Below are 20,225 nucleotides of genomic sequence, written 5' to 3' on the forward strand. Positions count from 1 at the left end.
GAGTTCTAAAACTTCTTCCTGTTCTAGACAAAGAACATACCCACATCTTTATGTATAAACTGTCCGACTTGTTCGAGTAAATACCTCCCTCTGTGTTTAAATCTAGTGTTATCATAAGTGTGCGTGTGAGATTTTTAGAGTTTAGCACATGATGTATCAACGAACATCAGTAAACATGTTTGTTTGATAAATATTACCTAGTATTTTGCTATTGATTGTATTTAGTTTGTGATGCACTATATGCTGATTTTAGCTTGCTGTGTTTTAGTCTGATCACCAATGCAATTGGTGAACAAGGTCCGAAAATGGCCTCCTTAATTACTGTTTATTTCCAGGCTGCTCATGGAAAAATGGCTTCTCCCTTCACCGGGCCGACCGCAGTAGCTGATGTAATTAAAGACCTAGACACGCAGATAGCTGTAAGTAAATTGCCTGCGCTGGTCTGCAGTGGGCATGGAGAAGGTGTGTGGCATGCACAATGTGGGCACTGAATCCTTGGGATGCCTGAGTGCATTCTAGAAATTATTGTACCTGTTAGTATGTTTTGCACACCTTTGACCCCGCTTAAAGATGTTATTAATGTTTATGCCCACTGGAAATCATTGCGATTCTTCTGAAGCATAATGAGATTATCCTGAGATCGCGTCTATGGCTTATTGGTGCTTATAAAGCAGTAGCACTACCTCTCCACCCACCTCCTAATTGTAATTTAAACTAAATTCATCAATATGTGTCACAAGAACATTGAGTGAAAGCATTGCATGTCCGGCAACGCATGGAGCCAGTGGTGACAATAGTTTTCTCCCTGTTAGGACCGATTTTCTATACTCTGGCCTGGTGGACAGATGTATAGAAGGCAAACCTAGTATTGTGACAGACCACTCTGGGAGCTGTAGCCAAACCAGTTCATGGTAGCTAGGCGAGTGGTCTAGGCTAAGTCTCAGGAGGTGGTGAGCTAGAAAGGGGTCCACAATGAGCACACAGAGTTAAGCAGTCAAGGAACACACTTAGACAAACGGGTATAAACATACTTCTTTACCTATGGCCAAATAACAGTGAAAAATGACTACTAACAGGTAATAACATCACACAACACTAAAAATATTATACATATACACAATCACTAGGGTAGGGCAAAATGCATATCAAACCCATGAAAAGGAAGGTACAGATTAGTATTAGCACTACAGGTCCAGAGATTCAATCTTAACTTCAGAAGATATGTATGGGGCCTTGTACCCAAAAGTTCAGCAGTTCCGTACAGTTTTGTGAAGCTGGGAACAATTCAGGTAGGGTCTCTGGGGTCCAGTGAACAGTTCCAAGTGTTAGGGGACAAGTTAATCTGACTAACAAATGTGTTCCCAACTTTTGGAGTGCTTGTGTGAGCAAGTAATAGCAAAGCCAAAGTAATACAAAAGTTTCTAAAAGTTACCCAAACCTTTGAAGGGGAGTTAGAGGTTCAGGTAAGTATGGCTACAACTCACTTCCACCCTCCCCCGTACTCAGATTCTTCGCAGGACTTGGAAGGATGGTTGAAAAGGGTCCAAGGTCGATTTTTCCCGCCGTCGGCCTCATCCCTCGATACCCATGGGTTGCAGGTTCGGCCACTTCTGTGGTTGTCGACTAATGCTGGTGCAATTAGAAAATTATTGGCTTTGGTGGTCCGGTTTATCAAGGCGACATGAATAAACTTTGAACAAATAATACATTGTAGAACTTTTCAAAAAGTACTGTACCGAAAGCCGCGTCTTACTGAGTTGTGGTTAACAAAGCCAAAGAAACCACTAATAAGAATAATGTAGAAAAATGACTCAGATAGAAGACAGCGCCAAAGAAGTAGTTTTGCACAAACAAAAATAATTCTTTTATTCAGACAAATTAGCCCTTGTAGATTGACAGGTTTGCCCTTATAGATGACACGTGTTTCGGCCGTACATAAGGCCTTTCTCAAATCAGGGCATTAATATTGGTCATTCACGCAAACTTATGCGTTTCTTATACGTTTCATGCCCCCACGTTATTTTCTTATCAGTGCTCCTCAATAATTGGGTTCAATCCCTTGACTGATCGCATCTCGCGTTCTACTCGCGTGTGTCTATTATCTGGGGCATGAAACGTATGAGAAACGCATAATTTCGCGTTAATGACCAATATTAATGCCCTGATTTGAGAAAGGCCTTATGTACGGCCGAAACACGTGTCATCTATAAGGGCAAACCTGTCAATCTACAAGGGCTAATTTGTCTGAATAAAAGAATTATTTTTGTTTTTGCAAAACTACTACTTTGGCGCTGTCTTTTATCTGAGTCATTTTTCTACATAATGCTGGTGCAAGGTTCAGTGAAGAAATGCAAAAGAACTCGATGCAGGGCCCCTCACAAGACTGGACTGGATGTAGGTAAGCAGTTTCGGATGACGGCCACCGATGCCCAGCGACGCAAAGGGATTCACTTGCTGCGGTCAGACTTTCGCGAGTCCCCTTGATGCTAGGACCGAGACATTTAGAAGAGGTAAATCATGTTGCACAAGCTGAAGAACCCTCAAGTTCCAGGCCTCAACACGGCACGGCGATGTCTGCAGCACGGTAATCCAAACTCCGAGCTGGTCAGTCACAGGGCGTTCCCGGAGCACTTCCTAAGGCTCTTCTTCGTAGGACTCCAAACTTACGTCGAGAATGGATGTTGCCTCCACGCCAAGGGCGCAGCTCCTTCGCAGGACTGCTGAAGATCTTTTCCAAGACAGGACTCCCCTCCAAGACCGGGCTCTCCCAGGACAGCAGCAGAAGTTGGTTGCCAGACCTTCCAACGGGTCCCTGGTCTCCCTGCGGGTCTTGCAGCTGGACAGGAGTCTTGGCTCCTTCAGTTACTTCCAGAATCCCTCCAGAGTGGGTGCAAGGGCCCTCCTCTTATCCTAAAAGCCAGGTAAGAGCAGAAGCTCCCACTAGCCAATGACAGGTCTGGCCCACACCCACACCCACACACCAGCAGTGGTCTAGTCTAGACCACTTGAGGCAAAACACATGCATACCACTCACCGGCACCAGTTTGTGGATTGGGACTAGACCATCCCTGCCCACTTCCTGGCAGCAAGCACACATAGCCCTCCAGTAGACCGACAAAAGCCTCGGCTTTTACGGGCACTGGAAGTCCAAATAAGGATTTTCCTGGCCTCACAGGCCAGGAAAAAGGCTAAAAGACGAGATAGCCAAGAACAAGCAAACAACCTTGTGGCATGGCCATGTTTGAGCATTAGCCGACTGTCTGAAGGACATGTCAGTTTCCCCATAACAGATGAGCAAAAGCCAGTGTAGTGAGGCTTGAGACTGCACTGTAAAAAGAACAGGTCAGATACAAAAAATAAAGCAAAAAGTTTGGGGGTCCATAGAAATGGAAGGAAAGGAGCAGTAAAGAGCAATCTTTCCTAATACTCCCCATTCCCCCAAAATTCTGTTTTTAACCAAGTTCTTAATTCTTACCCAACAATGCCCTGTAGACTGGAAGGAAGCCACAAGTATAGCCATGGTGACTGTGTAAGGCTGGCACTCGATTGGAGACATTGAGTTTGCTGCACGTCATGGTGTGTGAGCGACACTCAATTAGTACATGGATCCACTAATCTTGCATATTCAGCTAGATCAACAAGAGTATTCCATCTGACCAGTAGATTTCCATTCATGTTTGCAGGGAAATGCCAGTGACTGGTAGATTTATGGTCCAATTTTGCCACACCTACTCTGACACAGCAATTTTGCATATACCTTATGTGATCCCTCGCGCCTTGAAACACTTGTGTATAGGCGCGTTATAAAATGCCATATCAAATGATATCTTTTTTCAATGTATTTATTATGATATTAGTCAAAATCTGACTTTTTTTACACATACAAAAGAATATATACTTAAAACATTATCACAAACCAAGTGACAAAAATTAGCTTTCATACATAGAAAAAAACCGGAACAAATCAACAGGAAAAGAATATAGTTATCAGCTTAAATATGCACAAAAGCATTCCCTTATCCATTCTCAGATAGTAAGTTCATATCCGTTAGAATGCAAACAAATTCATAGGTAAGAGAGGTTTCTTGGCCTTGCACAAGTCTTTCCAAAAACAGAGTGGAGTTATGTAATTGCGGGTTGTGCACAAATCTTTGGAATCTTTTCTGTCTCACAGTCCACGTCCCCACACACTCTGACAACAAGTGGATCGTAGTTTTCTTAACACCATCTTCACACTCATCACAGATGTTACATGGATAGGCTGTTGGGTCTCTAATATGCTTTAATCCTAAATTGAGAACCAGATTTAGTCTAAATCTTTGTTTGATATTATTCTTTGATTTGCTGACTTTTTAAGATATGCCAGCAAAGATCGAATAGGCTTATCAATTTTCGTCCAAGATGCCGATAATTTGGCCTCTCTCATTTTAGAGAGATTTGTAATCCAGTCCCCTCCCAGAATGTGGAAAATGGTGCACCAAAAGAGTCTTAAAGCAATGTCTCTGCAGTTTCAATGGTCAGTCCCAACTCTGGTTCAATGATTTACCTTACCTTTGCTCCCGCGTTTAGGGGTCCCCACCACATCCTCTTTATCCACTGATCTACTGCCATGACATATTGTGTTCTGAAATCTACTCCCCAAATCAGTTCTTGCACAATATCTTGCTCCCTCTTCTCCCTTGAACGCAATCATTTTCAACTTTGTCCCCCTTCTCTCTGATCCTTTCTTCTTCGCGCCTTTGGATGCACTTCTCTTACCAAAGTACCTCTCATGTCTCAGCCACAGTCTCCCTCTTTGCCCCTTTTTAGCGCCACCCACTTTTCAACCAACATCTCTCAGCTCCTTCATCTTTTTGTGCCACTCTTGGCCCCATTCTTGCTCCAAACTGGCTTCTTTGCCGCTTACCTTCTTGAACACCAAATTCCTGGTTCTCCATTTCTCTGCATGCTCTTTACTCCCCCTTCATTAAACCTCTGGTCACCTGTCTCAACATTGGGGTTGTGGAGAACTTGATTTCCTTGATGCTGAGTTGTCTTCACTTCCAGCTATAAGGGCCACGTGCTGTTTGCCATCTGAAGGGGACTTGAGGGTGACCAGTGGTATCTTCTGTGTACCTCTCGGGCACATCTTGTGCTAGCTTAGGGAGGAGCCCTGTTACTTTGGTCGCTCCACTAGATGTCACCAGAACCATCCCGTGTACTTCGGCACAGCTCCCAGAGTGCGCATGTGATTCTTTTGTTTGATTGCCTTTTTCACAACCTATGCTCCTCTTACTGATCTCTTCCTCAATGCACATATTCATTCAATCTAAGCTAAAACGGCCATTTCCATTCTCGTGCTTGAAAGTTAATTTGTTTTGCTACTAGAGTGACTGTTTAACTGTCTGTGGGGTTATCTGTCAACACGTATACCATCCCATTGCCTGCATGTACCATTTTTTGTTTTGACATCCGCTTGATGGGTTCTAAAACCTTTGACACTACTTTTTTTGCTTTCCAGTATGTAGTGTAATCTCTTAAGCATCTTTGCAAGACTCTAAAATGAACAGCTGTTCTGAAAGTCAGACTGTTAGACCTATTTTTATAATCCAAAGTGCATCACATCCCTGTGGTGGCTTTTGTTCCTCTTCATTGTTCAGTGGTTTAATTGGCATATCAATTAATTGTGTTCTGGATATTTCACGGTTGATAAATTCATTCCATCAGCCAAGTTAGAGCCTGACTGGACTCCTTCCTGAGGTCACTCTAATCTACCCTTTTAAATGGAGGAACCACAACCTCCCTGCTCTAGTTTTCAGTTCTGTCCCCTGTTGTTTTATTTGACCAGTGATGTTGCTAGGGTCCAGCTAACCTTCTTGGTCTTTCTGTTCCACTGTCCTATCCGCTTTCAATTTTCCTATTCCTAGCTAGATTCATTTCACTATGAGGTTATAAGTGGTCAAATCAAAGTGTGATGGATTTGAAAAGAACTAAAAAAAACAAGAAGAGTTTCCTCCTGTAAATGGAAGGTCCTGCAGCAGCATCCCACACAGCCACAGGAGAGAGAACGGGCAGCGCGAGAACGCCCAGTGCTGGTAGTCATTATCCCCCAGAAAGGCATAACCGGTTTATGTACTGAAAGCAGAATGTGATGCACAGCTCTAGGCATCACAATGTTTTGAGGAAGACTTCTTGATAGCACATTTTAGCTCAAAAATACCTTGAGAAGCAACAAACCTCTTTGTGTCTGAAGCTGCGTGCAGCATTCTTCTTTGAACAGGAATTGCCACTTTTAAGAAACAAGCTTTGACTGAAGTCTTTCCAACTATCCCTCTCTCTACTCCACCCTCCTCCCGAGTCATTCTGATTTGGTGTAGTACGATTAAATACTTATGAACTTCTGCTTTGTCTTCTGCCCTTGTTTCTATCCCTTTTATAATCTGAACATGCCAACACCTACTTTTTAGTGTAATTAATATTTGCAATATGGCTATCTGTTAATAAGGAACACACGTACATCAAATGTCTTCCCAGTCCGGTTACCTCCTACAGCAAAAGAATAGTGGCCTTCAGTCTCTGTTGGTCTCTTGAAATGGAGGTGACATGATCTTCAACCATGCTACAAATGATTCATTCATAGCGTTGCCTTCAGACAGCAACTTTGTCCCAATAGCATTTTCGCACCTTTACTTACTAAAATAGTAAACTCTTCTTTTCGTGATCAAACGGTCCCCAAAAATATAAAAAAGGTCACTGTTACTCCTTTGGCTAAAAAGCCCAATCTAGACCAACGCGACCCTAACAACTTGAGACATTACGACCTGTAATTTTACTCTCAAGGTTATGGATAAAATTGCTACTGCACAGCTCCAGGCATATTTGGAAAGTAATGAAATTCTACACCCACAGCAATCAGGCTTTCGACCTGTCCACAGCACTGAGACAGCAATGCTGGACTTGCAGACCAAAATGCTGGGGATCATGGATAAGGGTAAAACCGGTTTACTAATTCTGCTAGATCTTAGTGCTGCCTTCGATCTGCTGGACCATCTAGTTACTTCAAGAAGCACTAGAAAAAGTTGCTAACTGTTCCAAGGAAGCTATTGGCTGGCTATCCTCTTTCCTTGAGAATAGAATTTCCTGAGTGCACTGGGGTGACAAATTCTCTGCAGAATCCAACATTTTCTGCGGTGTTCCACAGGGCGCCAGCCTCTCGCCGCTGTTATTTAACTTGTACATTCGACTCCTATGTGAACTGCTGGACCATGTTGTTTTTCACCAACTGCGCTGATGAAACTCAGCTTATTATGGAACTGAGTTAAATAAAAAAGGTCTTAACGACCTTTATAGCATCATAGAAGATTGGGTGGATAATAACTGGATGTGCTTGAATAGCAATAAGACTGAGTTTATGATTTTCGGGTCTCCACAGGCACAAGCCAAACTCTCTCCAGACTACCAATCTTGTAAAATCAAAGAATCCCACATTGAGGTCTCGGGAAAAGTTAAAACATTAGGCATGACACTAGAAGCCTCCCTAAATGCAGATGCCCAAGCAATGTATGTAAGCAAAAACTGTGCCTACTATACTAGATTGTTTAAGGCAATTAGACCATTGCTCAGTGAGGGAAAAAATGCACTACTATATAGCTAGAGCTACTATTCTATCCCGCCTAGACTATGGAAATGCTCTATTAGCTGGAGCCAGCAAACACAGTATGCACAAATTCCAACGGATTCAAAATAACACGATTTAGAATAAACAAAAAGCTAGGACTGAACATATAAGTGAAGCTAGACGTGAGATGCATTGGTTGAAAATAGAAGATTGCATACATTTCAAATCTCTGACTTTGACACACAAGTGCCTGCATACTATGGAAAAGCACTTGCATACTTGAAATCCAAAATCATTGCGTAAAATTCCCCCCCACGCCCCCAGACTTTAAGATCAGAAGCCCTTGGGTTTGTAACAGGTCCAACGCAAAAAAAAAAATACAGCATGGGAAGAGCCTTCCCAAACCGTGCAGCAGCAAGCTGGAACAAACTCCCACTCAGCCTCCGGCTGGAGACGAACCACCTTGCCTTGAGAAAGAAGCTAAAAACCTTCCTTTTTAAATAAAAAACACTAGCATGGTGCACTCCCAGCTATCTCTTAATCCACCACAATTCTTCTGGTTTATGTAATCTGTCCTGTAATCACTGTTCGTCCTTCATATATTCTCTGTGTTTTACTGTAAGCGCCACGATGCCTGTGGGCCGTCGGCGCTATACAAATAAATGAATTAAAATAAATAAACAGATGGAGGACTCTAAAAATCTGAGCTTTGCTGAAGCCCTGCCTCCCAAGCTGCTGCTCCCGTTAGATGCCTTTGTAAAATAGACCCCCTTTAGCCTACACATTTTGCAGAGTGGTGCAAAGAAAGTTATCTTCATTAACCTTAATGTTGCTATTGGCAGCACAAGCCCTACAGAAATACTGCATACGATACACTCGCTGAGTATACACAAGATAATACTTCAAACAAATTAGGGAGTTGCAATACCCCCTATAAAAAAAATAGGAAACCAAGGCATAGGGTCTGGGCCCCTAGTTCCAAATGTTGGATCATTACCAGCAAAGGGGTGCCACAAGTAGCTTTCCTGTTATCACTGCCTTTTCTGAAGATGACCTTGAGCGTAAAAAAAGCATGTTTTAATTTGTATGAATATCTAGGTGCTATACAGTATGGATTTAAACAAAAAGATTTATAAGTAAAGTTCTCTAACAAAAATGTATTGTGTTTCAAGTTAAACCTTATAACACATAAAACCCATACATTTTGACATTTTAAGAGACAACAGATCATTAAATTCATTAGTTTATTCGTTCTAAAAGACATGAGAATATATAAAGGGCTAAAACGTCTAATTTATAACAATACACATATACAATAAATTGATCTACAGGTCTACCTATACAATTCATTTTCAGTAATACATCACGATAATAAAAACATAAAAAATTCATAGCAACTCTAGTATTTTGGTCCACATAGGGTAAACCACAAAGTTTAATATCCTTGATTTCCCTGAATATAGGATTGTCCAAACATGATCATAGGTTGGATTCGTAAATTTATATCGCAACATTCCATACCTTTTTCATAGATTTCCTCCAGTTTTGGGCATAAAGTAAGTGAGTGTCTGAGGGTTTGGACTGCTTGATTACATAGCCTACAAGTTCTAAGCTCATATGGTTGTCCCACGCAGGCACCAGTACGGGAAAGCGTAGGAAGCAATTCCAAACGTAAGAACAGTACAAATGTTCTCACCCTGGTATCAGAGTTTTGTGATGTAATGTCATGGAGAATCTACCGGCAATTCTTGTCGCGCATATGATCCACATTTTTTAAATGTTCAAGTAAGAGACATTTGCACCACGGTCTCAAGTTGAGGCACATTTTTTTTTAGTTTCTTTTCCAACACCCCAGTTGGATCTTCAACATTAATTTGGAAGCCTTTCTCTACAAAGAACAGGCAAACATCCTCCACCCACTCCTTTAAGGGATTGTTACACTGTGCATACTGCTCTGTAATCCAATCTGGGTGCAATCAATCAGGAGGGTATCATCCGCATAGGCTAACCAGCTAACAGATTCTTTAGCCGTTTCGGGAGGTACGTTTTGAATATCCCTCATGTGTTGGCCTATATCAGCCACATATAAATTGTAGAGGGTTGGGCCAATAGAATTAAAGTATTTAAAAAATAAAAAGCCCCACAGGGAATAGGCTTTACATTTTACTCCCCAAATAGACTCTGGAGGATAGCGCAGGGGCAACATGCTCGCCTTGGAAGCAAGACGACAGGGAGCTACACAGGTTCGATCCCCGGGTCCATGCTTAGAAACCTCTGGGTATTAAGCGCGTTATAAATAACTTATCATAAATTATATATTTTTTTTTCTCACAATTTTTTATTAAGATTTTTCAAAGCTGAACAACCCGTATAATAATTAAACAAGTGACACATATAACCAAATGTATCCTGAATAGAAAAGTAATCTTTACAAATAAGGGACAGACAACAGCGAGAAAAATGAAAAGGAAGAAAAAATGGGGGGAGGGTGCCCTCCTTAAGTATAGAACTCATTAAATACACTCCAAATTGCAGAGTATTAGTCAGTTTTTTTCTAATCTCTGATAAGTAACAAACTCCCTACTTGAAAGAGTAGAAAGATCATGCAACTAGTCATCAACAGGTCTAGTTAAATTTTTCCAACATTTTTAATATTGGTTTCTTCGACCCCAATCAATGCTCTGTATGCCTAAAAAGAGGGAGTCAACCGACAAACCAAGGTTAACGGGAAACGGACCCAACACACACAACAACAATAACAGTTCGAGGGAGTGGAAGACCAAACGCAAGATCTATACGCTGCAATACAGCCTCCTAGAAATCACACATTTTTTGACAAGACCAAAACATATGTAAACCAGTATCACCATCCCATTTACAATTCCAACATGCATCATCCAAGAGATCACAACGCTTCGCCTTGTAAGGAGTTCAATAGATGCAATGCAGCACGACTTGTTGAGTAAACCGTGGATCTAGATATATTTTATATCTAGTAGGTCCTGCGCAAATTTGGTTCCATTCCCTATCTGAAAGAATAAAGTTCAAATCTGAACACCATGTCTCTCTACCTTGTTTTGAAGCAGAAGTGATATCTGCTGGTGCGAGAAGTTTATATAAAGTAGAAGCCGAGAGGGGCGCACTTTTAGATAAATGTAATATACTGGCGACAGCATGCAAGGGCGCGTTCAGAGGAGCAAACAATAGATCGGACACCTCACAAAGCATACAGTAACGACAGATTTCTTATGGGCGCAGCTTAGACTTAAATCTAAGGAAATCAAACTGGGTAACGAAGTACCATCCTAGACAGTCCCAATTCCAAATACCCATCGATTGCCAAAAGGGCTATGACAGGGTTTTGATTGTTAGAGCGAATTGCTGGGTTTTTCCAAATTGAGGACTCTGAGATCAGAAGATATTTGACTCTAGAGATTTCACAGCACTTTTTCCAATATTTCAAAATAGGTCTCACAAAAGGGGGCTCTTGTCAACAACCAACTTGTTCTCCATACTAAGGAGGCTGCCCAAAGGGATTGGATGCACAGATGCCTTCTCCATACTAACCCAGTTCGGGCAACTCGCATCATCCTGTAGCCACAATACCCAGATATTTAAATCCATTCACTGTCCAGACATCTTGATCAACTCCAAGAAGACCTCTATGACATGTTGACGAGATCAAAAAGACCAATGACTTTGAAACATTAACTTTATAGTTTGACACTCGACCAAATGCCTGTAATGTCGAGAGCAGTTCCTGAAACAAATATTTCCGGGTCCGAGAGGAAGACTAAAAGGTTGTCTGCATATAGCTGGACCTTGGAGATACAGCTGTTAATCAGGATGCCCTTTAATTTCAGCATTTTCCCTAATGGTTGCCAAGGGCTCAATAAAGAGGTCATAAAAGAGCGAGGATAGAGGGCATCCCTGTCGTGTATCCAGGTGAATAGAGAAACTCTGACAGACAACCATTTACTAAGACTTTCGCTTCTGCGGCTCTTCAAAGTGCATTGAAGAGCTTCAGAAAACGTGATCCAAAACCCACTTTGATCAATACTTGTCGGAGGAATGTCCAACTGACCATGTCGAACGCCTTCTCGCGTCAATACTGATGGCAGAGTAGGGATCTAGCGAAGTACTCTTGAGGTGTATAACATCCAATAGTTCCCTTAGATTATCAAAACTATTCCTACCATACACAAAACACGTTTGATTTTGGTGAATTAGTTTTGGCAGTATCGGATTAAATCGCACTGCATAAACCTTCACGAGAAGTTTGACGCCTGCGTTCAGCAAGAATATGGGACTAATTCACATATATCACTGCAGTCCTCTTTGAGTCGGCCACCTGCTCGGAACTGATAATCTCTGTGGAAAGTTCAACCAAAATTGGAGCAAGAGATGAACTGAAAGCGGCATAGAATTGAATACCATCTGGATCCGGACACTTACCAGGTGACATTAACCCCATACAGTCAGTGACTTGTATTGAAATTTCACCATCTAAACAAGGTTTGTCATTGTCACTTAATTTCGGGATATCAAGATGTTCAAGAAACTCTATTATCTCATCAGCCACTGCCTCATTTTCACAATACAGTGATGCATAACATTTTCTAAACGCACACAAATGTCTTGGTTCTTCCTCAACAATTGCCAGTTACTTTCTGAACTAAAAAGTACTTTTCTCCCCCTTATCTCTACCTTTGTCTATTGGCTAACAAAGCCCCTGATTTATCCCCATGCTCCCAAAATGTCTGTCTTGTGTAAAATAAATCTCTCTCAGCCTTCGCATGTATCACTTTATCAAGGGCCTGTTTCGCATATAAGAACGGTTAGTAGCTGAAGAGCAGGCCGTATGTAAAACCACCGACTGATTATAAATAAGTTTCTAGGCGCACAAATTCTGCCTCATTCATTTATTTTTTGTATTTTTTTTTGTATGAGGCATAGCTAATTATCCTACCCCGCAAGAAGGCCTTAAACGCATCCCACAGTGTGGACAATCTATCAACAGTTCTGGTATTTTCTTCAATGAAAAGAGATTTCAGTCTCAATTTATTTAATACAATCTCTATCCATCAGCAATCTAGCATTGAATCTCCATTGCCTATTATTCTTTCCACCTTCTAAAGAGTGATCTAATATTAAATTTACACACGCATGATCAGAGATTATAATATCACCCATATCGGATGCAATCATATCACTAAATAAATCTCCGCTTACCAGGAAGAGATCGATTCTAGAAGTACTGTGTGAAGGTGAATAGTAACTATATTGCTTTTTATGAGGGTTCCATTTTCGCCAAACATCATGTAAGTCCCAAGACTGCATGAGTTGCATGAGATCTTTTCTAGCCTTCTCTTCTGCATGAAAACGTGACATTTCAGATTTATCCAAGATTTTATCTATGATGGTGTTAGAGTCGCCTCTGAGAAGTATATGCCAGTTACCCATATCCTTGAGAAAATCATTCAGTTTTCCCAAAAACTCACGTTTGGGCTACATTGGGCGCATATACACTTAAAATTATTAAGCATCTATTTCCCGCCAACAGCTTAAGCACCTCAAATCGTCCGCCATAGTCCATGCTGACTTTTTCCACTGAGACGCGCAAATTAATCTTAAATAAGATAGTCACTCTCCTAGAATTGCTAGCAAAAGCACTTGTATATTCTTTCACATACGTACTATTGAAAATATAATCAACTTTATCATGGTACAGGTGGGTCTCCTGGAGTAAAACAATGTTGGGTCTTTATTTATTTAAGAAGTGAAGTACCTCCTTTCTCGGACAATTCACTCCTCTTACTTGCCAACTTAAAATTTGCCATACAAACAAACTATGTCCCATAACTAACCTACTTAGGCAGGCGGCGAAACCTACCCAGAGGAATGCAAGTCCGCAAGTGTGGGTCTGCTCCACTCAAACTGCACCATCAACACACTGAAGATGGGATCACAAAAGGATAAATCCCCAACAAACATTAAGCATCAGATGATTAGCATCACTAGATGTGAGAGAGGAGCCAACTAATAAAAGGTAAAAAAGATATAAAGGAATAAAACAAAAAAAGAAGCAAAGTAAATAAAATAAATAAAAAACAGATTGAGGACAGAACATGAGTATAGCAAAGAGAGAAGCATCAGCTGCCCAATATCAATACCAAACATCAATCCCGAAAACGAGTTTTAATCCATAGTCATAACTCTTAACAAGTATCCTATAGAACATATAACCCTCAAGGAGCGATAGAAAAAAACCATACATATATATATATATATTGGGGAATCTTGCATTTCAGCAATAAATACATCTATATATTTTTTTAAGTCTTTAAGAATGGGGGTAATATACAGGCAGCATATTGAACCTATCATCTTCCGTAGTATGACATTACGGGATATTAACAGCACATACAAACCTCTATTCTTCTCTCGTCTCATTTTCATTTACAGTTCATGAATTACACTAACATTGTGTGTGAAGCCATAAATCACAACTTCATTATGTTCCAAGCAAATCATATCTCCGTTTTTTTTTCGGTAGAAGTGCATAATGTACAATTGAATTTTAAATATAGGGTGCATCGCAGCGAAAAAACAATAGATATTACTACTAGTCTAGAGGCATCAACAAATTATGCATGTAATTCGAAAGTCTAGTTGTGTAAGCAATCAGTAGGCGACCTGAGACTTATTAACAAAATCTCTTTTTTGCAAGATTCACTCATCCATACAACCGCCTCAGCCTTTTAAGCACAATCAGGACATACCCTCTAGTAACCTCTATAGCCACGTTTAGTTAATAAACTCCCCGCCTTCCCCCTCGCTCCTTTTGGATGTAGAAGGGTAGATTGGCAGCAATGCACACCGGCATTATCCTACTCAAAAATGTTGCTCATTCAGTGATATATATAATATGGCATTTATAACGCGCCTGTACACGCGTGTTTCGAGGCGCGACAAGGAGGGGAAAGGAGGACGACAAAATGACTATCTTACTAGGCCTTGTATCATCCAGAACGCGCAAGTGTGGGTAAGCGGAAAGGGGAGAAGTGCCAAGGGGAAGTGGGGGGTGGGAGTGCAGTAAACTCACAAGTGCAGCCAGCGGGTGGCTCATAAGTGCAGAGGGAAGGGACTGGTTGCAGATACATACCCTTAAGTGCTGGGTAGCTCGGAGGCAGTACGGGGGCAACTGGACATGCAGGAGCCTAGTCCAGAGTTCAGAAGGTGACCAGTGCACAGAGCAATCTGGTGCATCAGGAGGGGAAAGGAAGAGAAAAAGCAGAAACGAAAAGTAAGGTCTTGAGTTGCTTCCGGAACCGGAGGTGGTTCTGCTCAAGTTTGTGAGAGGCAGGGAGGCTGCTCCAGAGGGAGGCCCCGGCTGAAGAGATGGATCTGCTCCTAACTCTCTGCTTGGAGAAGCATCTGACCCTCAGAGTTGGAGGTGGATGAGCATAGAGCTCGAGAAGGGAGATGTTTTGGAATAGAAAGTTGGAGGTAAAGTGGTCCTAGCATGTAGCACTCCAGAAAGCCTTGTGGACAATGCAGAGGGTCTTGAAGTTGATCCTTGCCGCCACGGGGAGCCAGTGAAGAGATTTCAGAACTGGAGAGATATGATCCCTGGGCTTGAGGTCAAGGACCCGTCTCGCAGTCCTGTTCTGGATAAGTTGTAAAGGTCGAAGAGTAGAGGCAGGAAGATTTTGAAAGGCTGTTGCAATAATCCAGCCTAGAGAGGACCAGAGCTCTGGCCGCCGTGAGCTTCTGGGGGAAAGTGAGAAAAGGAAGAATACCTCTGAGGAAGTGCAGCTGATACTTTGACTTCTTAGAGATGTTCGGGATGGGAGGAGTGAAGGAGACGGTGGAGTCGAAGATGACACCAAGGTTCTTCGCCTCAGAGGAAGGAGCAGGAAGAGGGCCCAAAGTGGGCGGCCAGAGAGAGGAAAGGAGGGAGCCGTGTCCCAATGAGGAGGATCTCAGTCTTACTGGCATTAAGGCAGAGATCATTGGCGGCACACCATTCCTGAATTGCGTCCAGACAGTCTGGTATGAGAGAAGAAGCGGAGGTGGCTGAGGGGAGCCAGAAAGAGAGCGGAGTGTCATCCGCATAACCTTGAAAATTGGAGCACAAAGAAGCAATGCAGTGGGCAAGAGGTGCCAGATAGTGGTTGAAGAGCCAGGAAGAGAGGGTATACCCCTGGGTAAGACCACAAGTATAGAGAGAGAGAGAGCTAGAAGAGGAAAGACCTCAGTTGGACCCGAGCGGGTCGGTCGGTGAGAAAGGAGGACAACCAGGCCAGTGCCAGGAAAACGCCTATCTACTTCCTGCGACTGCAAATCTAAAAGATTAAATGCTCATAAAAAATATATTTCGGTTATAGAAGGACCCGTTTCTGCCCCGGTGAACACACACACATGACCAGGTTTCAAAAATTGCATTCCAGCAGGCATGTGTGAAGCTTTATCCACATACATAGATATAACACCAAACAGATAGAATATACTATCTCTTCGGGCCATATCACGGTTGCATTCTTCAGGTGAGACACTAAGTTAGCGCTGAAGTTAGGAGTGTCAGATGACATCTTAGAGGACTGTGCGCTTGTGTAATTGTGGTCTAGAGCAGAACATGGGGCCAATAGTTTCCAAATCCTGGTCATTTATGACAGTCTTTGATAAAAAAACTACATCTGCCAGTGCTTTGCAGATCTCATGCTTCAGCCACTCGTTGTGCTGAGCTCCAAGCCTGTGACAGCGGTGTTGCCTGTCTCACCACATTGCCTGGGAGTGTCTCGGCACCCGCAAGCCACCAGTTGCAGTGAAGCCATGCAGTCAGCAAACAGCACCAAGAGGCTTCCCTAGCATGCAGCACTCATAAACATGTGCACTTCTAAAGGTCCGTTCTACGTCAGCCATGTAGAACAAGGGGAGGAGAATAATCAAGAAATGCATTACGATGCAGCAACACGGCACAGTCGGAAGGAACAAAATCTTGCCTGTTTTTCCATGCAGGACCCAGCATCCCCACAACAAAACCCAGGGGCGCAGTATTCAAACTACGAAACTCGGCCTGCTACCCTCATGACCCGCAATTCTCCGACTCACTGTCCCCTCGGTATCCACGTCGGTTGGCCACACAGGATCAAGGAAGAAAGAAAAGTGAAGGTCAATGCCCCCCCCCCCCCGCCCCAAACGCAGTGACTCAGTATCTCCTTTCTCGCATATTCCGTCTGGAGTCTCGTCAGCAAGACATTTCCGGTATTCAACATCCAGGTTTTTTAGTGGTCCATGAGGATATTAAAGAAGGGGACCTTCTTAACAGTTTCAAAACATGCGGCAAGTCTCCAAATTGACGTTTCCAACAATATGTCGGAGTGCTGTAAAATACCTATAATTTACACTCGCAACAAGTAAAAAAACATAAAATAAAAACATCTGTGGGCATGCAAATCCAGTAAATCTTCATATTATTAATGTCTTGGTTTTCTATGCAGCGGCCTGTCCTCCCTTCCTGGCTGCAAGGCGTTCAGAAAGTCAGTGGCTTTTGTGTGGTCAGTAAAAGTACCTTCCACAATAATTTTGAAGATTGCTGGATAAACCATGTAATAAGAGAGGTGCTTCTCTCTTGCCAACAGCTTTGATTCCATAAAAAGCTTTCTCTGCAGTGCTCTATCCTTGCTGTAATAATTAAAGGGCATAATCCTATGCTTTTCATTCTATCTCAAATCCCCCAATTCTCTAGCTTTTCTCAGGAGCGACTCTTTAACAGGGAATCCTAGCAATTTCACCAGGAAGGCTCTGGGTGGTTGTCCAAGTGCTGGTCTGGGGTTAGGGAGTGGTGTGCTCTTTCAATCTCCAGTTGATCTCCTGGAGGAAGTTTCAAAAGTTTTGGTAAGGTCTTTTGCAGGAACTCCACCGGGCGACCACCCTCAACACCTTAAGGAAAACCGGTAATCCTTATGTTGGAGCGTCTTGAATAATTGTCTTGCTCAAAAATCCTTTTCGGAGCGTCATCTAAACGCAGGCTTAGGTGTGAAATCTTGTCTTTGAGTGCATGGGGATAAACTTCAGAATCTGAGACCCTGCACTCCAGGTCTTCAGTGCACTTTTTGACCGTAGCGTGATAATTTTTCATTTCTAGAACAGTTTGTTTAATCTTGCCAATAGATAAAACAACACTGTCCATGATCTGTGTTAGATAATCTTCAGCAGATTGGCCTTCAGCTCGATTGGCAATCAGTCCATCTTCCTTGACCCTTTTTGAGGGTTGAGTGCCAATTTCAGGGGGTTCAGATGATTCAGCCTCCTGCCCAGCTCTTCCGAAGGAGTGAGGGTCTGGCATCTCAACAGAGGATTGGTCTGTCATCTTCAATACAGGATCTTCAGGGCAGGAGCAGAGCTCTCAAGCAGCCATCTCATTCAGCTGTCCGTTCTAGAATAATTAATAAGTTTACTCCCAATTGAAACAAAATGCTGAGTAAAAAACTCACTTGAAAGTGTTCTGTAGAAACCTGGGTAGATTGAGTTTGTATAGGCCAAGATGCCTCAATAATACACTGATGGGAAGCGTGTCCCCTTAAATGGTATGTTAAAGTTATGATTCTTGGGGCTGTTTGGTAAGAATTGGTGCAGTCGCACTGTGTGAGACTACCCAATACCAAGCAGATACGTATTGTGTAACCCACCTTTTGGTATAGGTCTGTACTACACAAGTTGGTAGTGTATCGAGCAGCCAGGCCCATCTCAACAGGGGTGAATGTGAGCTGTACAGATGAAATCGGTCAATACAAGTAACACACTCAAGGTTTCAGTTATAAACATATATTTATTTATTCACGCCAAGCTTAGTTAAGCATTCTTTAAAAAGGCAATTGTTTGTAACAATCGAGCAAAGTTTGGAATAACTTCCAACAGTCAAGTTGGTGAACACTCTTTGGATATGCCAATACATTTCTCCTACACCCTGAAGTGACTTCAATAACAATGATAGTATTGCAATTATATATAACACCAGTAAACTCTTTTAGACTGAGTTTCAGAAAAGAAGGGTTAAGGAAAAAATAGAAAGGTTAGAACATACTTTCTTGTAAGAATAAGACAGTTGGAATCCTCCAATGAAATCTAAGTAAGCCTTTCCCAGCAATGAAAGTGTTCAGCAAATTCCAACCTATGAGGGACAGGCAATGCCGAAGTCAATGGATTCAGAAAGGTGCCTTTTGCTAGCCAGTACAGCTAGTCAATTGGACAAAATGAGCGGTTTGGGGGGGGGGGGGCGCTAACTAGGACTTTATTGCTACGGGTTGCCTTCGTTTCACCGGTTCTTCGTGTTTCAACGACTCGTAAACAGCACTGATGCAAAACGAATATCTCTGGTTGGACTTTCCTTGCTGCCTCGGTCCTGGACTCTGGATCGGGATGTCCTGCTTCTTGAGTGTCCTTGGGAGACTCCTAGAGCTGTTGGCCAGATTAGTTCCGTGGAAGACGTTGCACTCGGTTATGTACACCTGGCATTGATATAGGATATATTTTATTTGTATCGTACTCATACACGGGTGTTTCAGAGCGCAACGAGGCAAAGGAGTAGAATCCACAGAGGACAAAACAGCAATCTTAATAGGCCCAGTGACATTGGGAACGTGCATGTGCAGGGTAGAGGGAAGGGGGAAAGTGTGGGGGAGGGGAGGAGTGGAAAGTGCTGAACATGTGATATGACAACAGATAGTGCGGCCAACGGGTGGCTAAGTGCGAGAATAAGGTGAAGACAACAGTGTCTGATAGTGTTGAAATGGGAATGTAGGGTTTCAGATTCAGACCCAAGTGCGGGGGTTGCCAGGAGGCAGTGCGGGTGTGTGGCTGGGAGGGCAGGGATCTGGGCCCGAAATCAGAGGGTAACGCGGTGCCAAAGCAGACATATTAGCAGGGGAGAGGAAGAGCGAAGACCGAAGCAAAGAGGAAGGTCTTGAGGTGCTTCCTGAACTGAAGATGGTTCTCCTCAAGTTCCAGAGAGGCAGGGAGGCTGTTCCAGAGGGAGTCCCCAGCCGAGGAAAGGGATCTACCCCCAACTCATTGCTTGGAGAAGCGACTGACCCGGAGGGAGTTGGAGGTGAAGGAGTGAAGAGCTTGAGTCGGAATGTATTTTCGGAGGGAGAGTTCAGGGTGTAGTGGACCCAGGCCCCAGAAAGCTTTGTGGTCAAAGCAAAGGGTTTTGAATTTAATCCTTGTACCCACTGGAAGCCAATGAAGAGATTTCAGAGCTGGAGAGATGGGCTTGAGGCCAAGGACAAGTCCCTCAGTCCTGTTCTGGATGAGCTGTAGAGGACGGAGAGTGGTTGCAGGAAGATATAGAAAGAGGCTGTTGCAATAGTCCAGCCTAGAGAGAACCAGAGCTCTGGAGACCGTGAGCTTCTGGGGGAAGGAGAAGAATACCACCTCTGAGGAGGTGCAATTGGTAATTAGACTTTTTTGAGACGTCAGAGATGTGAGGAGAAAAGGAAAGCTCTGAGTCAAAGATGACCCAGAGCTGCTTAGCCTCGCAGTTGGGAGCAGGGAGAGGGCCAAGGGAGGCGGGCCAGAGAGTGACAGGAAAGGAAGGTCCAGATTTGCTGATGAGCAGGATCTC

General features: G+C 42.9%; 1 protein-coding gene and 1 long non-coding RNA gene across 5 annotated transcripts in view; one reads left to right on the top strand and one right to left on the bottom strand.

The window, feature by feature from the left end:
• The window catches only part of LOC138503342 (uncharacterized), a 249,913-nt gene that overhangs the window by 135,676 nt on the left and 94,012 nt on the right, over nt 1-20,225 (bottom strand). The gene's annotated exons all lie outside the window — the stretch shown is intronic.
• Nucleotides 1-20,225, top strand: part of LOC138503341 (transcription initiation factor TFIID subunit 12-like) — a 413,461-nt gene that overhangs the window by 49,785 nt on the left and 343,451 nt on the right. For 2 of the 4 annotated variants that reach the window (XM_069622973.1, XM_069622975.1), the window contains one exon: nt 336-419. The exons of the other annotated variants lie outside the window; for them this stretch is intronic. In XM_069622973.1, coding sequence (XP_069479074.1) covers nt 336-419 — 84 coding nt within the window. The remainder of the gene's footprint in view (nt 1-335; nt 420-20,225) is intronic. 4 annotated transcript variants of the gene reach the window in all.

Source organism: Ambystoma mexicanum, chromosome 11, assembly GCF_040938575.1.
Source record: "Ambystoma mexicanum isolate Mex_15411 chromosome 11, UKY_AmexF1_1, whole genome shotgun sequence".
Taxonomy (NCBI): Eukaryota; Metazoa; Chordata; class Amphibia; order Caudata; family Ambystomatidae; genus Ambystoma; species Ambystoma mexicanum.